The sequence below is a fragment of the Garra rufa genome, chromosome 7, assembly GCF_049309525.1.
Source record: "Garra rufa chromosome 7, GarRuf1.0, whole genome shotgun sequence".
Lineage (NCBI taxonomy): Eukaryota > Metazoa > Chordata > Actinopteri > Cypriniformes > Cyprinidae > Garra > Garra rufa.
Window position 1 is genome coordinate 14340159 of NC_133367.1, and position 25719 is coordinate 14365877.

Genomic DNA, 25719 nt, shown 5'->3' on the forward strand with positions numbered 1-25719 from the left:
GAAGCCCGCGGCAGCTCTAGCATGAAGCGAGCGCCGCAGGGGGCGGGAATTATGGTCCGAGACGCGGCGTCTCGTTCCCTCAGGGAACTAAGGTTACAATAGTAACCCGAGACGTTCCCTTCCGGGAACTCGAGCCGCGTCAGGAACGCTATGGGGAATGAGACTACCTACGCCCCCATAATTTCCGAACCCTGCGCAGTGTCTGTGCCAGCAGGTGGAAAGGTAAAGAGCATTTGTCTAGCATTACGCGGACAAGAGGCCCTGTAGTCCTCGGCCCTTAGGCACACGAGGAATGGTAGTCTTCCTCTGTCTGGTCGCCAGCCAGAGCGAGAGGTACTCCGCGGCCCTCAGGCACACGCAGAGTCTTAGTCCTTTGTCTGGGAGTCAGCCAGAGCAAGAGGGACCGAATGACCACTGTCTAGCACTCGGCGGACAGATGGTGTGTGTAGTCCCCGGTCCGTAGACCCACTAGGACTGAGAGCTTGACTTCTAGGCTCCTCGGCCCTCGGGCACACGAGGAGTGGGTGATCCTTTGCCTGGGGGTGCAGCCAGAGCAGGGATCCAAGGCTCGGCCTGCGCTACGCCAGGACGCGAGAGATAAGGCCATTGTCGGCATTCCGCGGACAAGAGGGCACTGCAATCCCCGGCCCTTGAGCTTACGGGGAAGACAGTAGGGCCTCCTTTAGTTTGGCGAAACTAACTTCTCTTCTTTCCGCAGAAAGATGCGCCTTGAGAAGTCTTCTCCTGGCTAGGGAGGTGGCTGACTCTCTAGGCCTAGCGCACTAGGCCGAGAGCACAGCAGAGCCTGGAGCGGCTCTGAGGTCAAGCTCATACTACCTGACGAATGTCAGGGGCGATAGGACCAACCCGCAGTTCCTGGAAGCGGAGCTTCTGGAGAACGGAGGCTTCACAGAAGACTCTCTAAAATGAGAGGAAATCTCAACGCTCAATCCAACAGCTCTTAAGAGTGGAGGTCTCAGATAACCCTTCCGTGAGGGGAGACCTAGCTACACTCACGCCTTTTTTCTTTTCTTTTTTTCTTTTCTAGTACTAGAAGCGGAGCTTCTGGAGAACGGAGGCTTCATAGAGGACTCTCTAAAATGAGAGGAAATCTCAACGCTCAATCCAACAGCTCTTAAGAGTGGAGGTCTCAAATAACCCTTTCGTGAGGGGAGGCCTAGCTACACTCACGCTAGGAAGTACTGGAAGCGGAGCTTCTGGGGAACGGAGGCTACATAAACGACTCTTTATAGTGAGAGGAGGCCTGATAACGCTCAACCCTATGAGAAGCTCTTAAGAGTGGAGGTCTCAAACATAAACCCTCAAGGTGGAGTGAGCTAGCCCTGCGGAAAGGCGAGACTGTAGGAACTCCAGAACTGTACCAATCGGGCAGTTGACTGGGTCTAAGTGGCGCTCGCGGCACCATCTCGCAAACAAGTTCCACTTGAGGCCATACAGTTTCCTCGTAGAGGGGGCTCTGGATTGGAGAAGGGTCTCAACCACCTCAGTAGGGAGACCCGCTCCTATAGGTTGCGCCCCCTCAGGGGCCACACCCATAACCTCAACTTCTCTGGGTGGGGTAGCAGACTGCGCCCCTGGCCTGAGATAGGAGGTCTCTCCTGACAGGAATCTCCCATGGAGAGCCGTCTAGGAGAGATACCAGGTCCGAGAACCATACTCGTGCCGGCCAGCGTGGGGCTACTAGTAGCAGCCGCACTTGAAACCGACGGACCCGTTCCAGAACTCCCGGGAGCAGAGCGATCGGGGAAAAGGCGTACAGACGCAGCCTCGGCCACGTCTGTGCCATGGCGTCCAGCCCCAGTGGAGCTGGAGGCACTAGAGAGTACCAGAGGGGACAGTGCGATGTCTCTTGAGTCGCAAAGAGGTCCACCTGTGCCTGGCCAAACACTCTCCATATCTGCTTCACCACCTCTGGGTGAAGCATCCATTCCCCGGGCCTCGGCCCCTGCCTCGACAGGACGTCTGCTCCCACATTCAGATGTCCAGGAATGTGGACTGCTCTCAGGGAGAGGATTTTTCCTTGAGACCACAGGAGGATCCGATACGCCAGCTTGAATAAGGGGCGTGAGCGGATCCCTCCTTGATGGTTTATGTAATAAACTACCGCTGTGCTGTCTGTACGAACGAGGACATGATGGTTTCTTAGGTCTGGTAGAAAACTCCTGAGGGCCTGGAACACCGCCAGCATCTCTAGGCAGTTTATGTGCCATGAGAGGTGGTGCGGGTTCCACAGGCCTTGGGCTGAGCGGACACTCATGACCGCTCCCCATCCGGTAAGGGCATGGCATCTGTCGCTAGTGTGACACGGCGGCATGGCATCCCCAAAACCGGTCCCTGATAGAGCAACCAGGGTTTCTTCCACATGACCAGGGCACGTAGGCAGCGCCGCGTGACACTGATCTTGCGGAGTGGGTTTCCCCTCGGGAAACCAGGAACCTCCTGGTTTTGAGCCACCACTGTAGTGGTCTCATATGCAGCAGTCCAAAAGGTATCACGTTGGAGGCGGCTGCCATAAGACCTAACAGTACCTGGAACTGTTTGACAGTGAGTGACTGGCCTAGCTTGACCGCATTTACTGCAGTGAGTATGGACTCTATCCGAGCAGGTGACAATCGTGCCCGCATCGTGGATGAATCCCACACCACGCCCAGATAAGTAGTCCTCTGTAATGGAGAGAGGACGCTCTTCTTGGCGTTGAGTCTCAACCCTAACTTCTGCATGTGAGCGAGAACAACACCTCGATGCTGAACCGCTAACTGCTCCGAGCTGGCTAGGATCAGCCAGTCGTTTATATAGTTGAGTATACGGATGCCCTGGAGTCGCAGTGGAGCCAGCGCAGCATCCACACACTTCGTAATAGTTCTGGGTGAGAGAGCTAGGCCGAACGGAAGAACCCTGTACTGGTACGCTTCGCCCCTGAAAGCGAACCTGAGGAACTTCCTGTGCTGAAGAAGGATGGAGACGTGGAAATAAGCGTCTTTTAGATCTATCGTGACGAACCAGTCCTCGGACCTGATCTGTGACACGACCTGTCTGACAGTAAGCATCTTGAACTTCAGTTTTCTGACTGAGCGGTTTAGAAGCCTGAGATCTAAGATGGGCCGAAGCCCCCCATCCTTCTTCGGAACAATGAAGTAACGGCTGTAGAACCCGGATTCCCTGTCTTGAGGAGGGACCACCTCGATGGCCTCCTTCCTCAGAAGAGTATCTACTCCTGCTCGGGGCTTACTAATGTTGGAAATACCCCGCTGAAAGGTGGCGGCTTGGTGCCGAACTGGATAGTATAACCTTTCTCTACAGTACGCAGGACCCACTTTGAAATATTTGGCAGTAGTTTCCACGCTGCCAGAAAATTTACTAAGGGTACCAGCCTCTCGAGACTGGTGTCTGGATTTACTCGAGGAACTAACTCGGAGACCTGTAACAGCGGACTGGCAGGACGCTCCTGAACTAGCTCCTCTGAGGACCCCCGCAGGGGTTGCGAACTCTCCAGGGCCGCTACGTTTTCGGGCGGGACTGCTAGAGACTGTTCGCGGGAGATCGCCGCGCCTTGTAATACTGGCAGGGTTAGCTGACAGATCTCCTGAGGGCCCCGAGGGGGTTGAAACCCGCACCTAAGGGTACGGTGCAAACCCCCCCCCGAGAGGGGCTGCCCTCAACGGCCCTGAATCACAGCCCTCAGGGCCGTATAGCCGAGGACTTCCTGGGTTGGGGGACGACCCTCAGGTCGAGCCAGCCTTTTTTTTTTTTTTTTTTTTTTTTTTTTTGGAAGCCCCCGACTTAGAGCGTTGCTTTCCGGGCCCTCTAGGCATAGCCGGAGGAGCGCGGGCGGCAACGCTCTGTTTCTGCGCCTCTAAAGTGGAGAGCTGGTACACGGCTGGGGTTTAATTTTCCCGTCAGGAACCCCAACACGTGTTCATTTGCTCATCAAGCCTAAGTTTTATTAGGCGGCCTGAAGAGCAACGACGGAGCTTTCAAGGATGATGCCAAACTGGGCGACAGATAGCTGACAGCGTCTGTCCAACCCGTGGCATCATCTTTACTTCCTAGTTTTTTCTTAGATCTAAACAACTCAATGTAGATCGTGGGAAGGACAGAAAGCTCCGTTTGGAAGTGCTGACTTAGTCCGCAGGAAGCAAAACGTTTGCTTTTCTGCGGCTCATATTGCTAGTGCACAGTCAGCACAACCACCAGCTCATATAAACTGAGGCGATCAGAGGGGGCGGTTGATTACTTTTGACAACGCACTTCACATCGACCTCCTCGGAGGAAGATATGGGAAGCGTTGAAAACCTTTCCTGGAGGGAAGAAACCGCAATGCGGGCTTCCTAATCCAGTAGAGGGTTTACCGATCTACCAGATAGGAGAGGAGATAGGGTATTTTAAAACACTCGTCTCCCGTCCCTCTAACAGATCGAGCCGCGATCCTCACAAGTGCAGCTACCGCTCCGCCTAGGCGGAAGCGGGGCCAGACCCGCAAGAAACGCTGGCGAAGGCTCCCTCCTCGAAGAGAGCCTTCCGTGGAGCGCCCGCAGTGGAGGATTTTTACGCTCACACTGTGGACAGCCAGCCTTTTCGAGGGCTGACTGTGCGTGCTCTACACTCAAGCAGACTAAACATAGACTGTGTTTCACTATCTATTTGGCTGCTTGAACCGCCTTAGTTTCTAAACTTTCTTTCCCCCTTAGGTTGCATTTAAATGGTCATACTACTCAAATAAAAGCCGTGCAAACTGGCACGAAAAAGCAGCAGTATGACCGGGACAGACACAGACACAGAGAGCTCTCGCTGAATGACAAAAGCTGCCGCGGGCTTCAAACGCACGTGTTTTATAGTTCCTGGTCGGTGACGTCACCGCGCCTGTGACGTCACCCCCGTCGTTCATTCGTTGCAAGACATGATTCAGAGTGCGGCCTGCCAATGGCGTTCCCCATAGCGTTCCTGACGCGGCTCGAGTTCCCGGAAGGGAACAGCTTTTTATGTAAAATCCACTTTATAAAATACCCACATTTTAATCTTTCATTCATGGGGATAACGTGGATAATTTAATATGGTTTAGTGTAAGATTTTTACCATTTTAAATGCAGTTTTAAAAGTAAAAAAATATATAACTTTTACCACTAGATAGCTGCAGAGCACTACAATTAACTAATTGCTATTTGACCAACAATAAGATATCTTTTCACAAGTTTTTTTTTTTCAGTTGAGTTCATATCTACATATAATGAAATCACAATTATAACAATAAAAAATACTTTTTGTCAAAATTTAGCATTTTTTGTACTGAAACAAAACCAGTTCTATTACATATTGAGGAGCAGTACACAACATGAACATAAGAATGCAACAACAACATCTTTTTTTTTTTTTTTGACAAATTATAAGAGAGCAGTTTTTATGGCCTCCAAATTTAGTCCTGAGTGTTTCGTAATATGTAGATATGAACTCAACTGAAAAAAAAAGTGAAAAGATATCTTTCAGGTGGTCAAATAGCAAAAAGCATATAGTGGAGCTCTGCAGCCACCTACTGATAAAAGTATATATATTTTTTTTAATGTTTAAAACTGGATTTTCCAAAAGATGGGCAAAAATCTTACACTAAACCATGTTAAATTATCCATTTTATCCCCATGAATGAAAGTTAGACATGTGGGGTTTTTATGAAAGTGAATTTTACAAAAAAAGCTGTTTTTGTATACAAACCTATAAAAAATATTTATTAATTTATATATATTTAAAAAATATCCTAAATCCTCCAAAAACTACACACATGAGCAGTAAAAACATTACTAAACAGGAAAATAACATTTTTTTTAATATATATATTATTTTATTACAAAATTGCATTTTGACCATGAACGTGAGTATTTTTTTCACACTAACATAAAGTCAAGCTATCATTCCAATTAAATTTTTTATTTGTAGATCAAGATAGTGTTGACTGATGTACAAAGTCTCATACCATTTGAACAAAGGGAACATTTTTTTATTTATTTTAGCAAACGTCATTCGGGGTCCAGAAATAAAGGACCAGATAAGGGTTAAATCGAAACTGAAACTAACGGCGTGGTTGCAGAAAAATGCAGAATACGAACTCGTTTGCCCCTTTTTACTCGTCACCAATCCTAATGTGCGCTATTTGCGCTTGAGCTTGATTGCTTCCTTATAAGTCAGAAAATACTGCACTGCATCCATTTTCATTAAAAGAAGGCATGTCTTTGCCAGATAAAACGACAATCATTTCTATCTTTTCCAGATGAAATTAGAGTGCCCATGAGCAGGAGGATAACACTGCCATTTGTTCTACTGGAAAGTCTACAGAGCATTTTAAGCATTTGTTTTTTTTTAACCCTCTGGTGCTCTTCGTTTTGCAGTCACACGTGTGCTCTTCGCGGTCAGAAGTGACCGGACACCTGTAACGCATCCTGTAATTTTTTCAGTAAAACCATTCCAATTCATTTTTGTTTAATAATATTTTTTCTTTTTTCTTTTGCATTTTGAGAGGGTTTTGTGGTAATAATGAATATTTATGCTGTAATTAATATCCATTTTTTTGTCATTGAGAATAATACAAATTTTTATTTTTATTATTATTATTTTTATTTTTATTTTAATGAATGCAATATTTCAGGTTGAAATAGAGACTCAGCCATTCAACATACATTTTTGAAGGCAGATTAGCGCCATCTGTTGGTAAAAAAAAAACGAGAAAAACATCTGTAATGGCAGGTGTAACTTGATGCCTGTATAGTTCTCTACAAAGCAGTTGTGAATTGCCTAGTTGTTTTTAGGCAATTGATTCAGCATTTTTATTAGGTGGAATAGTTGAACATACATTTAAACAATCTCAAAGACTATTTCTTATCCAGTTTGGGATAGTTTTTTATTATAAATATGATTTGAAGTGTTAATTTTTGTATATGCAAGAGAGTGTGTGTCTTTTGCACTATGGATATGTAATTTTTTTTATACATATATTTTTTTATTTTACATCTTCTCAATTTGCTTTGTTTCAGTTCATTTGTGCGTGTGTGTGGATGTGTGAGAAAGAGACAGAACAATTCTGTACATTTTTGTATTTTTGTCGATGTCCCATTCATTTCCTGTGGTCAGTCATTTTTGACCAAAGAGCACAAGTTTTTTTTTTTTTTTTTTTTTTTGAATCGTGCCCTCATTTTTTATGTGTGTCCATAAAAGTCACTGGATTTGGTACCGTTCTGATGAAGCTGTGATTTTTTTTTACAATTCAAAACCCCTAAATGTTTTGGTCAAAAGTGACCGAATAGAGGTGAGTATATTAGTGTGTGTGTGTGTGTGTGTGTGTGTGTGTGTGTCTGTGTGTGAATGGGTGTGTTTTAGAGTGTCACCCCTTCACTGCTGTGTACTTTTTTTCAGTATTGTGGAGGATTTGTAGATTGTACACACAAACATTCTCTGAATATTTGTATTTTTGTCAATTTCCCATTCATTTCCAATGGTCAGTCATTTTAGACAGAAGAGCACATTTTTTTATTTTATTTTTTAATCGTGCCCTAATTTTTATGTGTTCACATTCCAAATGCCATAAAAGTCACTGAATTTAGTAGCGTTTTGATGAAGCTGTGATTTTTTGAGAAATTCTAAACCGTAAATGTTTTGGTCAAAAGTGACCGAATAGAGGTGTGTATATTAATGTGTGTGTGTGTGTGTGTGTGTGTGTGTGTGTGTGTGTGTGTGTGTGTGTGTGTGTGTGTGTGTGTGTGTGCGTGTGTGTGGGAATGGGTGTGTTTATGAATGGGTGTGTTTTACAGCGTCACCCCTTCACTGCTGTGTACTTTTTTTCAGCGTTGTGGAGGATTTGTAGATTGTACACACAAAAATTCTCTGAATATTTGTATTTTTGTCGATTTCCCATTCAATTCCTATGGTCGGTCATTTTAGACCGAAGAGCACAAGTGTGACTATTTTTTTTTACGACCACTTAGCCTGCTTGAATCATTCCCTCAATTTTTTTTTTGTGTTGACATTCCAAATGGCATAAAAGTCACAGAGTTTCATATCATTCCGATTAAGCTGTGATTTTAAAAAATTCAAAACAGAAAATTTTTGACCGAAGAGCACCGAAGAGGGTTAAACATACCATCCAAGGCATTTTTCAAGACAAATGAAGACTTTTTTTTTAACACAAGTAACTTATTTACAATTGTGCCAGTTTGAAAGGTGTATATTTTGACTTTTCATTTTGTATTTGCTGTGTGGCTTGGACGCGCCGTCCGTCAAATCTAGTGATTATCTATCTATCTATCTTTATATATCTGTCTATATCTTTAGGGAAGTGGAGATTTGCTTATAAACCGGTTGATGGTTCACCATCAAACTGCAAGAGTGGCCGCAACGTCGGAGCAGCGCGACGGTGTAAATCAGGGGTTATATACAGCACTACAGTCTATATAACTGGATTTTACTAATATGGCATCAAATTAGTCATTTTGGACCAACTGCCCCCCGGGCTAATGAAAACGCCCGTAGTTTTTCCACCTCTGCAAATTCGTAATTTTTAAAAAAAAAATCATTTGCTGGTCGCCACAGGACTTATATGGCCCGCGGGTCGTAGGCTAGTTTGGACACCCCTGTTGTACAGCAACATGTGGCTCTCCTAATACAGATTATGCTGCTTTAGCTCCCTCTTTTGAGTAAATATGAAAACACATGACATTTTAATTGCTCTCATTGATATTTTAGGCCTTTAAACACTGTTGTAAGGAAATGTGTCAATGATAACTTTTTTAAAATTGTTTATATATTAATCTAAATCAATCCAAGTTCATTTCAAGAATAGTCTGTTCACTCTGCAGCAATATTTAAAAAGCATCCGGGCAGATATTGTGGGCATCCTAGACCAAGTCCTATCTATTCGAATGAGGAAATCCTGAAATCTCACATCCTTCATGAAACTGAAGCTCGCAGGAGCCAAAAGTGTCAAGCAAACTTGAGTTACTTCTGATTTTATGCATGTGAATGTGTGTAGAGATGTAATTGTAAAAATCGTTTGCTTTTAGTACTGAACAATGATATTCAACATATGAAGATTATAAAATACATAGGCTTTGTTTGTACTATGTTAAACTTTTCAGTCATTTTAAATCGGTTTACTTTGTACAGTCAATACGTCTCTACTAAAGATCCAGCTGGAGCGCCAACTAGTGGCCGAACATAGAAAAACAAGGCCTTTGAAACTGGAAACTTTCTAAATAATTGTATATTAACTGTTCAAACTTTGCATAACCTGATAAAAAATTATATATTTGAAAATTAGGTTTGAGATCACAGCCTGATCCTGTTTTTGATTTATATTTGTTCTGATAATCATCACTAGAAGCTTCTGTGAAAAATGTTCAGTATATTGTGTAGGGATTTGTGTGTATGATCAGGAAATATTGATGAAATGATCTTCTCCCAGTAACGCTGTGCTTTCGTAATTAATTCACATTTATAATACTTGCGCATTTTCATAGTATATGCTTTTTTCAGTGGTTGATAGTGTGTATTGTTTCCTCTTCTGGTTAGTGTGGCCTCTAGGCCTCTTCACCCCTGCTGGTAGATGTTCTAACTACACTATGGGAAAAGGAGGCAACCTCGACTGAAGGCCAGTCAAACGTATTTGCATATTCTGGTGAAGTTAAAGCATTTTCAAGCAACGTACAAATCGAAAATGTTTTATTTTGTAATATTTGTAGATTCTTTATTTGCATTGTTTTTTGTTGAGATTGTACAGCAATATTGTAATAAAACTACATTTAGTTTGGTCATTAAAAATCAACAAACTTATCTGAGAGTCTTAGTCTCTGTTCTTGATTGTTCTCTAGATGGCACAGATAAAGTGACATCAGTGTCAGTGATGGAGGGAAAAATCATCCTCCACATATTATATACTCCAAATATTATATTACATTATAAAGAGACTGATCCTTTTTTGGGGGTGATGTACACAGCAACAGTGACTCCTAATGTAGATGACATTGCTTTAGCTTCCCCTTGAGACTGAATATGGAAAACACATTCAGTTTTAGATGCCCTTTAAAAGCTGTTATGTGGAATTTTAATAAACATTTGTATATTAATTAACAAACATCTTGATGTTTTGTATTTTTATAATATTATACCTACAATGAAATATTAATGCAAATACAATCATTTAAAGGCTGATAACATCTCATCCTGGTTGTGAGTGTTTCTGTTATAGGCCTGCTGTTAAACAGTTCTAGGAAGATGTTGAAGTGTGAAATGAGAAGCTGAGAAGAAAAACAACTGACCGCAGTCACATGGTCACAAAAAATAAATGTGTGAACATTAGTCATTTCTTCAGTTCATATTCCACTCTGCTCTAGTTTGATCTTTATCTCTCATCACGACTATTTTAGCACATTTTTTCAACTCCATGATCTTTAGATGTTTAGTATGATCAAGTATCTCCATCGTGTTCAGCTGTTATAATCATTGTTTGATCCAGTGGTTTTCCGCTCCCACAAACCACCATCAAACTCCACAGACCAACTAAACCACATACATCAGCTGCATCAGTCACTGATTCACCACATGAAAGAGTCTTACTATTTCAACAAGAGATGAGTTCAGTTCAACAATCTGAATTAATGACATCAACAAAACATGTATTTTGTGTGAATTAAGAAAGATCAATTAAGAGCAGATGAGAAAGAAGAACTGCAAGCGCAGAGACACTTTAAACTTTACACAGAGTTTAATGCTACTGCTAATAAAAATGCTTATAAACAGTCATTTAAGAAACTGAAGCTCTCAGGTGCCAAAAAGATCCTGATACGTCTATTTTTATGCATGTGAAGTTGTGTGAGAGAGCGGTGGAGTGTGTAAAACAAGAGAAAAAACTGACCAGTGCATTGGAAATATTGTTTTTAGTACTAACCAATAGCATTCTGATCCGCTTTATTTAACAATCAAATCATGCTGATATGTCACATTTAAAAAAAGAAAAGAAAAGAAAAATAAACAGAACAGAACAGTACATAAAAGTAAACAGATAATAAGGCTGGATCTATGCATCTGAAGAGATAAATGAATTCTGATGTATCAATATGACTCACTTCTGCAGGATTACCGTGTTTAACAATGTTGTCAATTTTAACCATTAAAATTAAATTTTTAACAGTTTATTGTGATTCTGAATGTCACTGTGTGAATGATTTAGACTTAAGGTCAAAGGTCAAACATCACACAAACAGTGTTGATCATTATGGGATATTAAATACATTATTATGAGATGCGTTTTTTTTTTTTTTTTTTTTTTTTGTCCAATCTTAATGTTAGAATCATTTTTAATCTTCAGATTCAGTCATTTTAATTCAGTTTAATGGTGTACAAACAGTACATCTCTTCTAAAGACCCTGCCGGAGCGCCAGCTAGTGGCCGAACATTGAAAAACAACATTATTTTACAGTCATAGGCCTTAAAAAGTAGGATGTGAAGACATTTTCATTTAAACTCTTTTGTGACATGCATGCTAACTATTATATAGTTCTGTAATCTGTTATAAAATGTTTCCTAAATTACATTATGAGCTATGTGATCACTGCCTGATCCAGACCACCATCAATAGAAACTGCTGTGAAAACCTCAGTATCTGTGTGTTTGATCAGGAAATATCAACAGATGTTTAGCTTCCTCACTGAACTCTGATTAAATGCCTATCATAGTGAAGGTCATTTATCGTCTTTATTTCCAGAGATGGATTCATGCACAGTACATGTATTTCATGGCTTACCGTTTGTGTTGTTTTCTCTCTTCTCTTCTGGTCCACGATCGCCTCTGCTGGTAGATGTTGTAACTACACTACCTGGGGACTCAGGGCAACTTCCTTCTTTAAATGCCATTTAAACGAGCATGTGTAGTTTACTGAAAGAAATGTATCTGCAAGCAACATATGGTATTCCAAATATTTCATTATAGTTGATTTGTTGGTAATTATTTCTGGGATGCTTTCAGATTGATGTTGGACAGCAACACTAACTCTTCAAATGCAGATGATGCTGCTTTAGCTCCCTCTTGTGAGTGAATATGAAAATCGCTCCTGACTCTGATATTTTAGTCTTTTATGAGGTAATATGTAGACAATTTAATTATTACTTTGCTTCTTTAATCGTTTATAAAAAATATATATAAACTGACAATCGTGTAGTTTTGTTTCTCATGTATTGTTTGTGCTTTCACAATACCCAAATATGCCCTTCTTTTTCCTCTTCTTCTTCACTGAAAACGGTTGTGCTGCGTGTTGAAATGTGGAATATGTTTATTTATTTTTTTTATTTCTTAATGAGGAACAGAATTATTTAGAACAGAATAGAAATATAAAATATAAAACGGAAGCGTGAATTAATTAAAATTATTTTAGATATAAATGCTTATTGATGTTATACATGTTTTTAATGTCTTTTTATTATTTTCATTGCACAATTGATACATTTACAATGCAAGACAGAGATCATATCCCAGTTACTAACATTTCACATTTCTATTTTTGTGCTACTGCCATCGTGTGCTGAAAGAGAGGAAGTGCATTTAAAAGGCAGCACTTGAATCAAAATATGAGCTTTTCTATGGTACTTCTAAACTATAAAATAATAATATAAAAAAGCAAACTGTAAAATAATTTTACATCTGGTCATCTTTAGTCTACTCTGTTGATTTTATTTTGTACATCAATCATAAAACATACAGTATATGCAGCAAAATATATATATTTTTATTAATTATTAATATCGTAACATTTATAGACAAATGTATATTTTAGGTACATTTTCATGCTTTTTATGTGAAAACAGCTGTTAGGAAGCAAAAACTGTATCAGTGTTTGTCCACTAGGGGACATAAATTATCAGAAATTAAGATTTCACGTGAAAATGTATTCATAGATGCTTTTATCAAAATTAATAAAACAACACATTCATGCTTCAGCGTGAATACAAAGGCATTTTAAATTCAGGTTGCATATCTGACATTCAGATCTGATTAATATTTGAGGATGAGAAAAATTAACTTTAGAACTGTCCTTAACATATTTAATTTAAATTAATTAAATATTTATACACATAAATACACATTTGTTTTGTAATACAGTAATAATATAATAAATGCATGTTTCTCGATTTATCTAAAACCAACAAAGCATTTGAAATGCAAGTTTAAAACCAGCTAAACACACAAATTCATTTCTCAATTTCACCATGAATTCTAGAGGCTCATAAAAGCAGAAACATGTTTTGTTGTTGTGGCTGGAGCTGAAATGTTGGGGATGTCAGAGTGATTGACAGTTGTGGGCGGGTCTTATGCTGTTAAAGTGATCTTCTTCATTTAACAGCGGCATCACTGCAGTAACTTATTCACTTGTCTTTCTGTGGAACCTGAATGAAAATATAGAGACAATGAGAGAAAATAAAAAGTAGCTTATAGCTGAGAAGTCAAAAATATAAATAAAATGTGTGAAATCATTTCAATGCAGAAGAATTAAATGCAGAAACAGAACAGAATGTATGAGGAAGAACTGTGATTGTTATTACATTCACAGACTTAAGACTTCACTTACGACATAAACGAAGAATTTTCTGCATGAGGTCCTTCCTTTGCTGAGGATCAGTAGTTTATAAAGTCCAGCATCATTCATTCCGATGTTTTTGATAGTCAGTGATCCTGTCGTCTCGTTCAACGTCAGTCTGTCTTTCAATTTCTGATCAGTATCATCATGTTTAGTGGTCACTTTGGTCCCTCCAATAAGTTTAACTTTAATATCTGCTATTTGAGTGTCTTCAGCTCCAAACAGCCACCGTATCTCTTCATCTGTCTGTATTTCAGTATTAGTATCTAGAATGACATTCTCTTCCTCAGTAACTATCCGTGATTTCACTGAATGTCATGGCAGCACACAGAAAGAGGAGAAAGAAGAAAAAGTCAGTGAAGCTCCATTAAAGATGTGTGTGTGTGTGGGGGGGGGGGGGGGGGGTTATTTTTGGGTTGTTGTGAAGATTTTTGAGTTTCAGTGTGTATATGATAAGATGGTTTCTTCAAATTAAATGGTGAAATGCTCATGATGTGAACTCTTATAGCACTTCTGCAAATGAAGTTCACCTCATATGAACTACACATTACTAAACATCGTCAACTGATACTTTTAAAGAACATGTCATATGTAATGTGGCTATGATTCAATGTAAACAGTTTGCAAAGTTTTTAACCAAAAAAGTGCATTATACATAAAGATATTGTCTCTCAAAAGAAAGAGTCGACTCAGAATCGCCTTAACAAGTTGTTACATTTTCTTTCTTTATCTGCTGATATACGTCACTGGGTAACACATTAGCACAATCTTGGGTTTTATCTCCTTTGGTTTCTAATCTTCATTTGGACTAACAAGCGTCTCCGAACCACAGCCTGTAAGTACGATTGATACGTTATGTGTACATTTTCAAGTGAGTGCTCAAAATATAGCTTTTTGTGCTAATTTGTAATGTATACATATAGTGCAGCTTTAGGTTTCCAGGTATTGTCTGATCTAGTTCTGATAATTTAATGTAAACCCACTATTTCCTAAGAATGTGTCGATTAATGTAGACTGTCGTTGTTCTTATTACTTCGTTTTATAATAAACGTATACATTAATATTGTTTTGCTATCTGTTTGCAGTTTAGAAGCTACACTTCAGCTGTGGGCACGATTCACTTGCATTAGTATTAAACCAATTTTTTTATGTCATTAGTTTAGGAACAGATTAAAGCACTATATTATTGTTTTATGTAAAGGTGCTTAGGGTTGCCAGGTTTTACAACAAAACCCACCCAACTGCTACTCAAAACTAGCCCAATCGCTTTAAAATACACACTTTTTGTTGGGGTTCCCCTGGTAAATGCACATTCCAGTGGCTTAATATGGCGTTGTTGGGGTCCCTTCAATCCTCAGACATCAGAAACGACACAAACCTGGCAACACAGATGGTAGCCCTCGCCAACTTGCTCAAGTACTTCTCTCTGTGCCAATCACAACAGACTTGGCCAGCTGACCAACCAGAGCAGAGTAGGCTTATGGATGGGAGGGGTTTACAGACAGTACACTCAAAGCTGGTTCAAACTAAACGTTTCGAAATCGTTGACAAATGACTCTATGTATAAATGTATATTCTGAGATTATTGCAAAGTTTTCTGACCTTGGATGCATTTGAACCTGTTGTAAGGGAATCTAACACAATGTTAGCACACTTTAAAAAACATATTACCTGATCTTTAAGCATCCTGAACTTGCAAGACAATAAAAGAGAGCAGAGGACCAGTGTTTATCTCGTGAGTTTCAACATTTTCATGAAACTCTGGATACAATTAACATCAGATTACAATTATTGCAATTCCTCTTCACTTTGTTTGTAATGGCAGAATATAGAAACAAAGAAATAGAAAGAAAATGTTGCCTGGTCAATTTCATTTGCTGCTTTTTGTCACTTTCAAAATTTAAGGAAAAAAACAAACAAAAAGCATGCAGAGCGCCGTCGTCTGAGAAACAGATCTTCGTTCCTCGCCTGTACCCTGGAGAACTTTGCCAGTGCCACTCAAGAGCCAGAGCCCAGCCAACCACCACCCAGACATGCGGGACACGAGCCCGAGCCCACCGTAGACGGAGAGCTAAAGCCCACCGCTTTTTTTGCTATTATTTTTAAAGGGGTGATATGAGAAATCAAATTTGCCTTGATCCATTGGTATATACATTGGTATAAGATCCCTGTACAATTGAAACATCCTGCAACTTGAAACTTCAAAACAAATCCTGTAGGACCTATCAGCTGACAAAAACAAAAAAAACAGACCAACAGAATGAATGAATAACTGTGAGCATTATCACATAAAGAGATGGAGATTCTCACCTCTGATAAAAACAGTAAATGTCTTCTTGCATGTCCCGTTGATCAGTAACTTATATACTCCAGTGTGTTCAATTCTGCTGTTTGTGATAGTCAGTGAGCCAGTATTCCTATCCACCTCCAGTCTGTCTCTGAATATCCCATCATGAACATAATCACTGGTTGTGATCTCGTTGGTCCCTCCGATGATTTTAGCTGTAGGTTTTAGAGAGTCTTCATTTCCAGACTGCCACTCTATTTGATCACCTGTCCGTATTTCAGTAATGCCAGTGTTTAGTTTGACGTCCTCTCCCTCCATCCCTGTCACTGTCTTTGCTTCATGTCACAGCAGCGCATAGAAATAGAAATGTTTGGAATATAAATGAACGAATAGATGAAACACTGAGGAAGATACTGTGTGAGTCTTCATGTGTGCTTCTAATAATCAGTTTGTCATCTCATTTTCTTATATATCTGTACCAATTTACAACCTATTAACAAATCTGACATATCATATATATATGTAATACTTACGCTCTTCAGCTATCTTGTGGCAATAGTAATTCATACCAGCAGCTGCCGCAGCTGCCACAGCCACCAGCAGGACAGCAACAACAATCCCTGCTATAACAGTTGAAGACAGACCTGAACCTGTAGTGATAAAGAGAAACAGTCATTATTTTGAATATGTGTCTATAACAAACACTAGACTTTGGGTTATGTATGACACCACTGTACGCTGAAAAGTTTCTTATTTTAAAGCAAGTTTTGATTTCCTATAATGTTACTGTCACATCATCTGATTTATTCATAGACAGATGATAAACAATCATTACTTTAAAAGACTTGAGTTACTCACCACTGATGGTAACAACGTATTTCTGGTATACATTCTGTTTGTTGCTGCTGATCTTCACTTTATAAAGTCCAGAGTCTGTGGTTCTGGTGTTTGTGATGATCAGAGATCCAGTCTGATGATCCAGCTCCAGTCTGCCTCTGAATCTCTCATCAGTTTCAATATATAACGGTGAGCTCTTGGCCTCTACATCACGTTTAGCTATGAGTTTTCCTTCATCTCCAAACCTCCAAACTATAAGCTCATCTCTATATAATTGAGGAACAACAGTCTGAAGAATGACAGGATCACCCTCCTTCACTGACATGAGTTTCATTTCAGCTTCACCAGCATCAGTAACAGATGGAGTCTCTGCAAGAATCATAATCAGTTACTGAAACGATTAGGTCAGCTTATGGTTACAACATAAGGCAAATGCAGAATAATTAAAGTTACCATTCTGTAAGACTGCTGAACATTCGTTAATATTAGTTGGCTGTACTTTGATTATCAGTTTTATTTAGTTTTATTTATAAAACAGAAAGAATCATCTAATTATATTCAAAGATAAAAATATTCCCACCATAAACAGTAACAGTGAATTTCATATTTGAGGTCCCAGCTTTTTGGATGACCTCCAGTTTATAAAGTCCAGAGTGCTTGACTTTCATGTTCATAATGGTCAGAGATCCAGTCTGATCCAGCTGCAGTCTGCCTCTGAATATCTCAGTGTGACTGGGATAGGAGGTATCTTTTCCATTAATTTGAGCAATGACTGGATCTCCAAACCTCCACAGTATCAGAATAAATCCCTGTGTTTGAGTAGGATCGGGGTTTAGAGTGACAAAATCTCCCTCCATCACTGACACTGACTTCACTTCATCTCCATCAGCATTAAACACACCTGGAGATTAATCAGAAACAGTTACTCAGAGATTGAACTCATAACACTTCTGGTAATGTCAATAAATACATTTACCTGAAATTCGTATTGTCTTATATAGACAATTTGACGTATTAGGGTTTGAATAAAGGAAGTAGAGAAACAAAATTCTTGTTTAGTCCAATGGTGCAGATCGAGCGAGGGGATCGAGTAAAGAGAAATAACTGTTTTCAACTCCCTGCTGAAAACCCCCCCAGCTAAAACCAGCCTGGTTGGCTGGTCTTAGCTGGTTTAAGATGGAAGTAATTGGTTTTATCTGGTCTCCCAGCCAGATCAGCTATGGAAGTAACCCAAAACCCTTCAAAACCAGCCTGCTGACCAGCTAAAACCAGGCTGGATTATCAGATAAAAACCAGCCTAAACTGGTTTGCTGGTTTTAGCTGGTTTAAGATGGAAGTAGCTGGTTTCCCAACCTGGTTAGTCTGGTCAGGCTGGTTTTAGCTGGTTTTTTCAGCTGGTCTCCCAGCCAGACCAGCTAAGGAAGTGAGCAAAACCCCTCTAAAACCAGCCTGCTGACCCGCTATACGACCAGCTAAAACCAGGCTGGATTGCCAGCTAAACCAGCCTAAACTGGATTGCTGGTTTTAGCTGGTTTAGGCTGGTTTTAGCTAGTTTCCCAGCCGGCTAGACTGGTCAGGCTGGTTTTATCTGGTTGTTCCAGCTGATTTCCCAGCCAGACCAGCAAAGGAAGTGACCAAAACCCCTCTAAAAACCAGTCTGCTGACCAGCTAAGACCAGGCTGGATTACCAGCTAAAAAACAGCATAAACTGGTTTGCTGGTTTTAGCTGGTTTAAGATGGAAGTAGCTGGTTTCCCAGCCTGGCTAGTCTGGTCAGGCTGGTTTTAGCTGGTTGTTCCAGCTGGTCTCCCAGCCAGACCAGTTAAGGAAGTGAACAAAACCCCTCTAAAACCAGCCTGCTGACCAGCTATACGACCAGCTAAAACCAGGCTGGATTACCAGCTAAACCAACCTAAACTGGTTTAAGATGGTTTTAGCTGGTTTCGCAGCTGGCTAGACTGGTCAGGCTGGTTTTATCTGGTTGGTCCAGCTGATCTCCCAGCCAGACCAGCTAAGGAAGTGACCAAAATCCCTCTAAAACCAGCCTGCTGACCAGGTAAGACACGGCTGGATTGCCAGCTAAAAAACAGCATAAACTGGTTTTAGCTGGTTTAAGATGGAAGTAGCTGGTTTCCCAGCCTGGCTAGTCTGGTCAGGCTGGTTGTTCCAGCTGGTCTCCCAGCCAGACCAGTTAAGGAAGTGAGCAAAACCCCTCTAAAACCAGCCTGCTGACCAGCTATACAACCAGCTAAAACCAGGCTGGATTAGCAGCTAAACCAACCTAAACTGATTTGCTGGTTTTAGCTGGTTTAAGATGATTTTAGCTGGTTTCCCAGCCTGGCTAGTCTGGTCAGGCTGGTTTTAGCTGGTTGTTCCAGCTGGTCTCCCAGCCAGACCAGTTAAGGAAGTGAGCAAAACCCCTCTAAAAACCAGCCTGCTGACCAGCTATACAACCAGCTAAAACCAGGCTGGATTAGCAGCTAAACCAACCTAAACTGATTTGCTGGTTTTAGCTGGTTTAAGATGATTTTAGCTGGTTTCCCAGCCTGGCTAGTCTGGTCAGGCTGGTTTTAGCTGGTTGTTCCAGCTGGTCTCCCAGCCAGACCAGTTAAGGAAGTGAGCAAAACCCCTCTGAAACCAGCTTGGTGGCCAGCTAAGATCAGGCTGGATGACCAGCTAAAACCAGCCTAAAATAAGCCAGCCTGTTAACCAGCTATGACCAGCTAAGATGAGGCTGTTTTTTTTTTTCAGCAAGGACGATTAATCTTTATTCTTAAACAGATTTATTATGTAGACGAAGAACAATTGAAAAGCTGTGTCTATCTTATTATCTCCTAAATATGAAAACACAACAGACAACAAATCCATTAGCCTTAATGTGGTGTCTTATGGTGTAGAACAAAGTGCAGCTATTAAATTGACCCAGCAGGGCATAGTGTATCAAAAAGTTAAATGAAAATAAATAAATATGTACATTTTCTGAAGAAAATATGAGAGGTGATTACCATGACAAAACTCTGCTCTAAGTACTTATGATAACCCTAATCATGTTAGCATCATGTTAACAACAAATGCTAACAACATGTTAATTGTGTTAGCATTATGATAACAACATGGTAACACAAGTAAAATGTGAAAACAAAATTAGCATGATTAGCATGTTGCTAACATGATGTTCATGGTGATCATGTTTTAAACAAGGTGTTAATGTGATTAGAATAATGCTAGCAACATACTAACATGTTGTTAGCATAAAGTTAACATGATTAGCATGTTGTAAGTTTGATGCTACCATGTTTTTAACAAGAAGGTAACATGAGTAACATGATGCTAGCAAAAGTAAACAACATTTCCCCATGTTATATGTACTTACAAGTCAAGGCCTTGACACACTAATGGATTACAGGCGGTCGACAATTAAAGGTGCCATAGAATGGAAAACTGTATTTACCTTGGCATAGTTAAATAATAACAGTTCAGTACATGGACATGACATACAGTGAGTCTCAAACACCACCATTTCCTCCTCCTTATATATATAGTGTTGGCAAAAGACCTCTGAAAAATAGGTCAATTCCAACATAACACTGACTGTTAGGCCTACATAAGAGTCACGATCATTAATAGTTACGCCCCCAAGTGGTAGCCTGTTACATTGCAGTACATAAGGTTTCACTTACCACATACAGATATGACTACGCTGATGATGGCAAATGATTTACAGATCCCGAGCATCACTGACAAGCATCTAAACTTGTGTTGTAAGTACTTGTCTCGCTGTAGTATAACGTTACACAGAGCACATGCAATCACAACAGTGAGAGTAAAATGTTGCGGATTCAAAACGGCAGATTCAACAAACCCATATTAAAAGCTTCTTGAGCTCCGTAATTAAATATCAATTTTCTTCCATGTGCGAGCTATTGAGATTAGCAGCTCTGTGAAACAGCCAATCAGAGCAGAGCTCCTCGTTAATATTCACGGACCTTCCAAATAAGGCAAAAACAGAGCATTTCAAGGGACAAATCCTAGGGTTGTAATTGGACCTGTAAAACCATTTCTGGAGAATTTTTACCCTTTCCTGTGCCATATACCTTCTATTTAGATATCAGAGAACAATTTAAAATATTCTCTCAATGCATTCTATGACACCTTTAAGGTCACAGTTAATTTATTCTAGAGTTTCATATATTAACAATAAACGTTATTCCAACTAAAATCATGCAGTAGCTTATCTGCATTTCCTTTCAGAATACAAGTTTTCAAAGATTTAAAAGTTAGGCTAATGGGAGAAATCTATGAGAAATCATATGGGCCCTATGGAGCCCATCATTACACCCCAAGTGGGGCCTCAATTGGCTGGACCTTAAATATGAGTCCAGATGCAACCCCTTTGGGCCCCACATGGGTATGCTGGCTGCAGTGGAAAAGTTACAAGATATACATTATAGCATGGTGAAACTGTGATTTGCACTTTCAGAAGTGTCACATGTCAAAATATTTTAGTGATTTGTTATTTGTGTCATCATGTTTAAACTGCAATTTTGCACCTGACTCATTCCAAGCTTTAATGCATTATCTTAATTATGAGCACACTGGATTTTAATACAAACAGTTTTAATGTTTACCGTGTGTTGTTAGTCTCCTTGTATTTTCCCTATAGCGGCTAATGAACCGTAAGTCTTACCCATATGCTTACTTCTGCATTAAAGAAGGAGGTGGCTATTTTTATGGTGATCCAGGCCTCAGACCCTTGTCTATTTGAAATGCACAGTGCGAAATCTAAACCAAATGTTAGACTGATCAAGTGTGCGTTTTTTGGTCAAAATGCAGTTGATGCACACCATGCATGGTGGCTGACTGATAAGACAAAATTATCTGCCACTGCCAGGCTGGTGGTGTGTGTTAATTTCTCACCCTGCCTGGGGGAACTGAAATCCATTAGCTCATCTCTATAAGTTTAAAGTTTTTGCACATGCAAAATGCAGAAACTGCTTCATCTAGTTTCAGTTTATTGATTTTTACACAACATACGGTTACCTGCACATTCAAATAAATATAAAAAATAGCAGTGGTGGTCCAAATTCATCTGGATGAATGCTATTATTGTAACAAGGTAACGAACTTCAGGAACGAAAAGCCAGTGAATGAGCACTACTGTTTCTAGTGTCAAAGTGAAACAGAAAAAGTTCAATAATAATCAGAAATAGTGCACTTACTGTACATTAGTAGTACAATCTCAAATAACTTGAAAATGGTCTTCATGTTGCCGTAGATTCCAGCTAATTTTGAGTTTGATGGAAGTTCTACACCTCACCCACCCGATGGACAGCGACAAAACCTCTAAATACCCACAGAAGTAGTGCTTTATATGACACTGAAACTTAGAGGCACGTATCAAGCACGCAGCACGATCACCAGTGAAGCTCCATATCTGGGCGTGTATTGGTTTCACAGAATTTACAAAGTAAGTGTCACTTTCTGTTCGCCACACTTTAATTGGTAAATGAATATGTTAGAGAAAGAAAATCAATACACACACATGTGAACTCACATTAAACACAATACCCTCACAGAAAACTACAGGCAGTTTTTGAGTTGTTTATGTCATGATCTGGGCTGTGGGGCTCCCCTCAGCCACCTGAGGTCGCTGTTTTCCCTTCCCTGCACACACATCCCTAATTGTACACTCCTGTCTAGTTGTTATCACTGATTACACGCACACCTGTTCACAATCACATCTGGTCTATAAGAACACTCATTTCCCACTACTCATCCTGGCTGCATTGTCTTCCGTATGGTTTGTTTCCTGTCTCTGTTTTCAAGTTTTATGTTAATCCTGCTCCTGCCCAGATCCAGTCGTGTGTGCCGTGTTGGCCTTTTTGGTTTTGATTTGTTTGTGTTCTTTTGTGTTTTGTTTAAATTAAAAATACTTCCCTGCATTTTGGACCCTGACCTTCCTTACTCATCCGTGACAGAAACCAGCCAGCACAGATGGGTCCAGCGGGGAGTAATTTTTTTTTCTGAGGAGGCGGAGGCGGCGTCGGCCACCCGCTTTGAGACCATCTACGCCTGTTTGGCGGCGATGGAGGCCATTAACGCTGAGGCGGAGCGGAAGCGCCCCTACTATAGGGCCAGGGCGGAGGCGTTTTTTCGGGAGAGGGCGTCCGCTCAATCTGTTCCTGATGCGGCGGTGACCGTTCTCTCTGTACCGGACGCGGCGTTGACCGCTCTCTCTGCTCCGGACGCGGCGTTGACCGCTCTCTCTGTTCTGGACGCGGCGGTGACCGTTCTCTCTGTACCGGACGCGGCGTTGACCGCTCTCTCTGCTCCGGACGCGGCGGTGACCGCTCTCTCTGCTCCGGACGCGGCGTTGACCGGTCTCTCTGTTCTGGACGCGGCGGTGACCGCTCTATCTGCTCCGGACGCGGCGGTGACCGCTCTCTCTGTTCCGGACGCGGTGGTGACCGCTCTATCTGCTCCGGACGCGGCGGTGACCGCTCTCTCTGTTCCGGACGCGGCGGTGACCGCTCTCTCTGCTCCGGACGCGGCGTTGACCGGTCTCTCTGTTCCGGACGCGGCGGTGACCGCTCTATCTGCTCCGGACGCAGCGGTGACCGCTCTCTCTGTTCCGGACGCGGCGGTGACCGCTCTCTCTGTTCCGGACGCGGCGGTGACCGCTCTCTCTGTTCCGGACGCGGCGGTGACCGCTCTCTCTGCTCCGGACGCGGCGGTGACCGCTCTCTCTGTTCCGGACGCGGCGGTGACCGCTCTATCTGCTCCGGACGCGGCGGTGACCGCTCTCTCTGTTCCGGACGCGGCGGTGACCGCTCTCTCTGCTCCGGACGCGGCGGTGACCGCTATCTCCGTGTCTGACGCGCCGGAGACCGCAATCTCTGTTCCTGACACTGCGCCGACCGTGCTTTCTGTTCCTGACGCGGCGGTGACTGCGCTGCACGGGCCTGGCCCGCCGTCCCTCCCCCTGATTTGCCTTCCCCCGTTCCTCCACCCTCCAGACTTGTGGAACGTCTGGGAGCCGTTCCGTGGGGAGGGGGTAGTGTCATGATCTGGGCTGTGGGGCTCCCCTCAGCCACCTGAGGTCGCTGTTTTCCCTTCCCTGCACACACATCCCTAATTGTACACTCCTGTCTAGTTGTTATCACTGATTACACGCACACCTGTTCACAATCACATCTGGTCTATAAGAACACTCATTTCCCACTACTCATCCTGGCTGCATTGTCTTCCGTATGGTTTGTTTCCTGTCTCTGTTTTCAAGTTTTATGTTAATCCTGCTCCTGCCCAGATCCAGTCGTGTGTGCCGTGTTGGCCTTTTGCTTTGTTTGTTTGTTTGTTTGTTTAATTAATAAATATCCTTTCCCTGCACCTGGACCCAGACCCTTCCTTGTTTCACGTGACAGTTTAGGGTGTTTTTTTTTTTTAAGTCATTTGGTTTATGAGGACACTATGTCCTCATATCTTTATTTTTCACTAACCCATGACGGCGCTGCTTCTACAAGCTTTGAATCTTTTCAAAAGATCAGGAGAAAGCCCCAGGACTTTACAATTGGCAAATCACCAGATGAAAGCTTTTAAACAAGACAACAAGTAAAGCTGGTAATGCTATTTTGGAGTCGTTTATTCATTCTTTGGTAAGATCTTAAGATATTAAGGCCAAGTCCACACATACACATCGTCATACAGAGTTTTTCCTAATCTGGTCCTCCACATGAATACGCAAAAAGACGCTAAAATTGTAGTCAGTAAAGCAGTCCTTTACATTACACATTTTAGGTAATATATTAATATACTTTTTGATAGGAATTTGGGGATTTGTGCATTTTAATGAGTTTGAAAGACAAAAGCCTTTCAACAATACATAATACGTGGTTAAAGGAGAGGTTTACATATAGAGCAAATGTCGGAAAAACTCCCATCTCATTTTCTCCTCCAACTTCAAAATCGCCCTTTAGCTGTTTTACCTTTTTTTGTAAAGGGTGTTGACCATCCTTGCACGTTCACTTTGGAAACACTGGGTCGATACTTCTGCAGTGATGTAAAACAGTTTTGATGTTGGTGGTATTTTAAAATCCGATTTACTCTAATTACAAGTACTTAATTTTTGGAATCTGGTTACGTAATTAAGGTTAAATGTAATCCGTTATTGCCCAGTTTTGAAAACACGTTATGAAAAGCGCTGTCAAGAACATGCCAAACCAAAAGGTGGCGACATAACCCTAACTGTAAAGTCGTGTTGGCCAAAAAGTGCGCACTCCAACATTACGTGCCAAATAGTGTGTTGGAACTATTGCTGCGTCCGAAATCGCATACTTTCTACTACGTAGTATGTGAAAAACTGTACGCGAGGCGAGTAGTATGTCCGAATTCATAGTATTCGAAATACAGTAGGCGAGAAGTACCAGGATGACCTACTGCTTCCGCCTGAATTCTGTAGTTTAGTAGGCATACCATTGACACTTTCCTATCCCATGAGGCTCTGGGAGAGGAGTCGTCATATTTCGAAAAAAGGCAGAAAGTGGAGACGCATGACACGTGACAACATCAACAAGGCATATGTTGTATGTCCGAGTTCCATTCATACTACTCATATTCATGCTATATAGAAGAACATACTTTTTTTGACGGTCGGAAAGTATGTTCAAATTTAAATGTAGTACCTACTGAAGCAGTATGCGATTTTGGACACAGCTTTTCATTTTGTAGGCCGATCTGCTGCTAGCATCACACTTCCCTCGTCAAAAAGGCAATAGGATTTTTCCATACAAGTTTTTGGATTATCGTAAAAAATAAACTCTGTGTTCAACCATAGATCGTGAAATTTGCACGTTTTGTCCGTTAAGATAATCCCCATACAATAATACAACTTTTATGAATTTTGAAGCCTAAATACAAACCAAGCACATTTCTGTACATTTCGAAGTAAGGTCTATGAATCCTTAATTAATACGACT

At 41.4% G+C, this 25719-nt stretch overlaps 1 protein-coding gene across 1 annotated transcript; it reads right to left on the minus strand.

Annotated features, from left to right (window-relative positions):
* Positions 1-12638: 12638 nt before the first annotated feature.
* On the minus strand, positions 12639-24247 carry LOC141337950 (uncharacterized). The gene is made up of 7 exons (XM_073843524.1): positions 24244-24247; positions 17329-17649; positions 16770-17117; positions 16445-16561; positions 15935-16246; positions 13616-13938; positions 12639-13433 (listed from the first exon to the last, which is right to left on the minus strand). The coding sequence occupies exons 1-7, from the start codon at positions 24245-24247 to the stop codon at positions 13413-13415; spliced, it is 1446 nt and encodes a 481-aa protein (XP_073699625.1). The 3' UTR covers positions 12639-13412.
* Between the last annotated feature and the right edge of the window lie 1472 nt (positions 24248-25719).

What these genes read in the sequence shown, in the direction of transcription:
- LOC141337950 (XM_073843524.1), bottom strand. An exon ending in ATTCACTGTTACTGTTTATG is followed by an intron (nt 17,118 to 17,328) that starts GTGGGAATATTT and finishes TGATTCTTGCAG; the next exon opens with AGACTCCATCTGTTACTGAT. An exon ending in ATACGTTGTTACCATCAGTG is followed by an intron (nt 16,562 to 16,769) that starts GTGAGTAACTCA and finishes TTATCACTACAG; the next exon opens with GTTCAGGTCTGTCTTCAACT.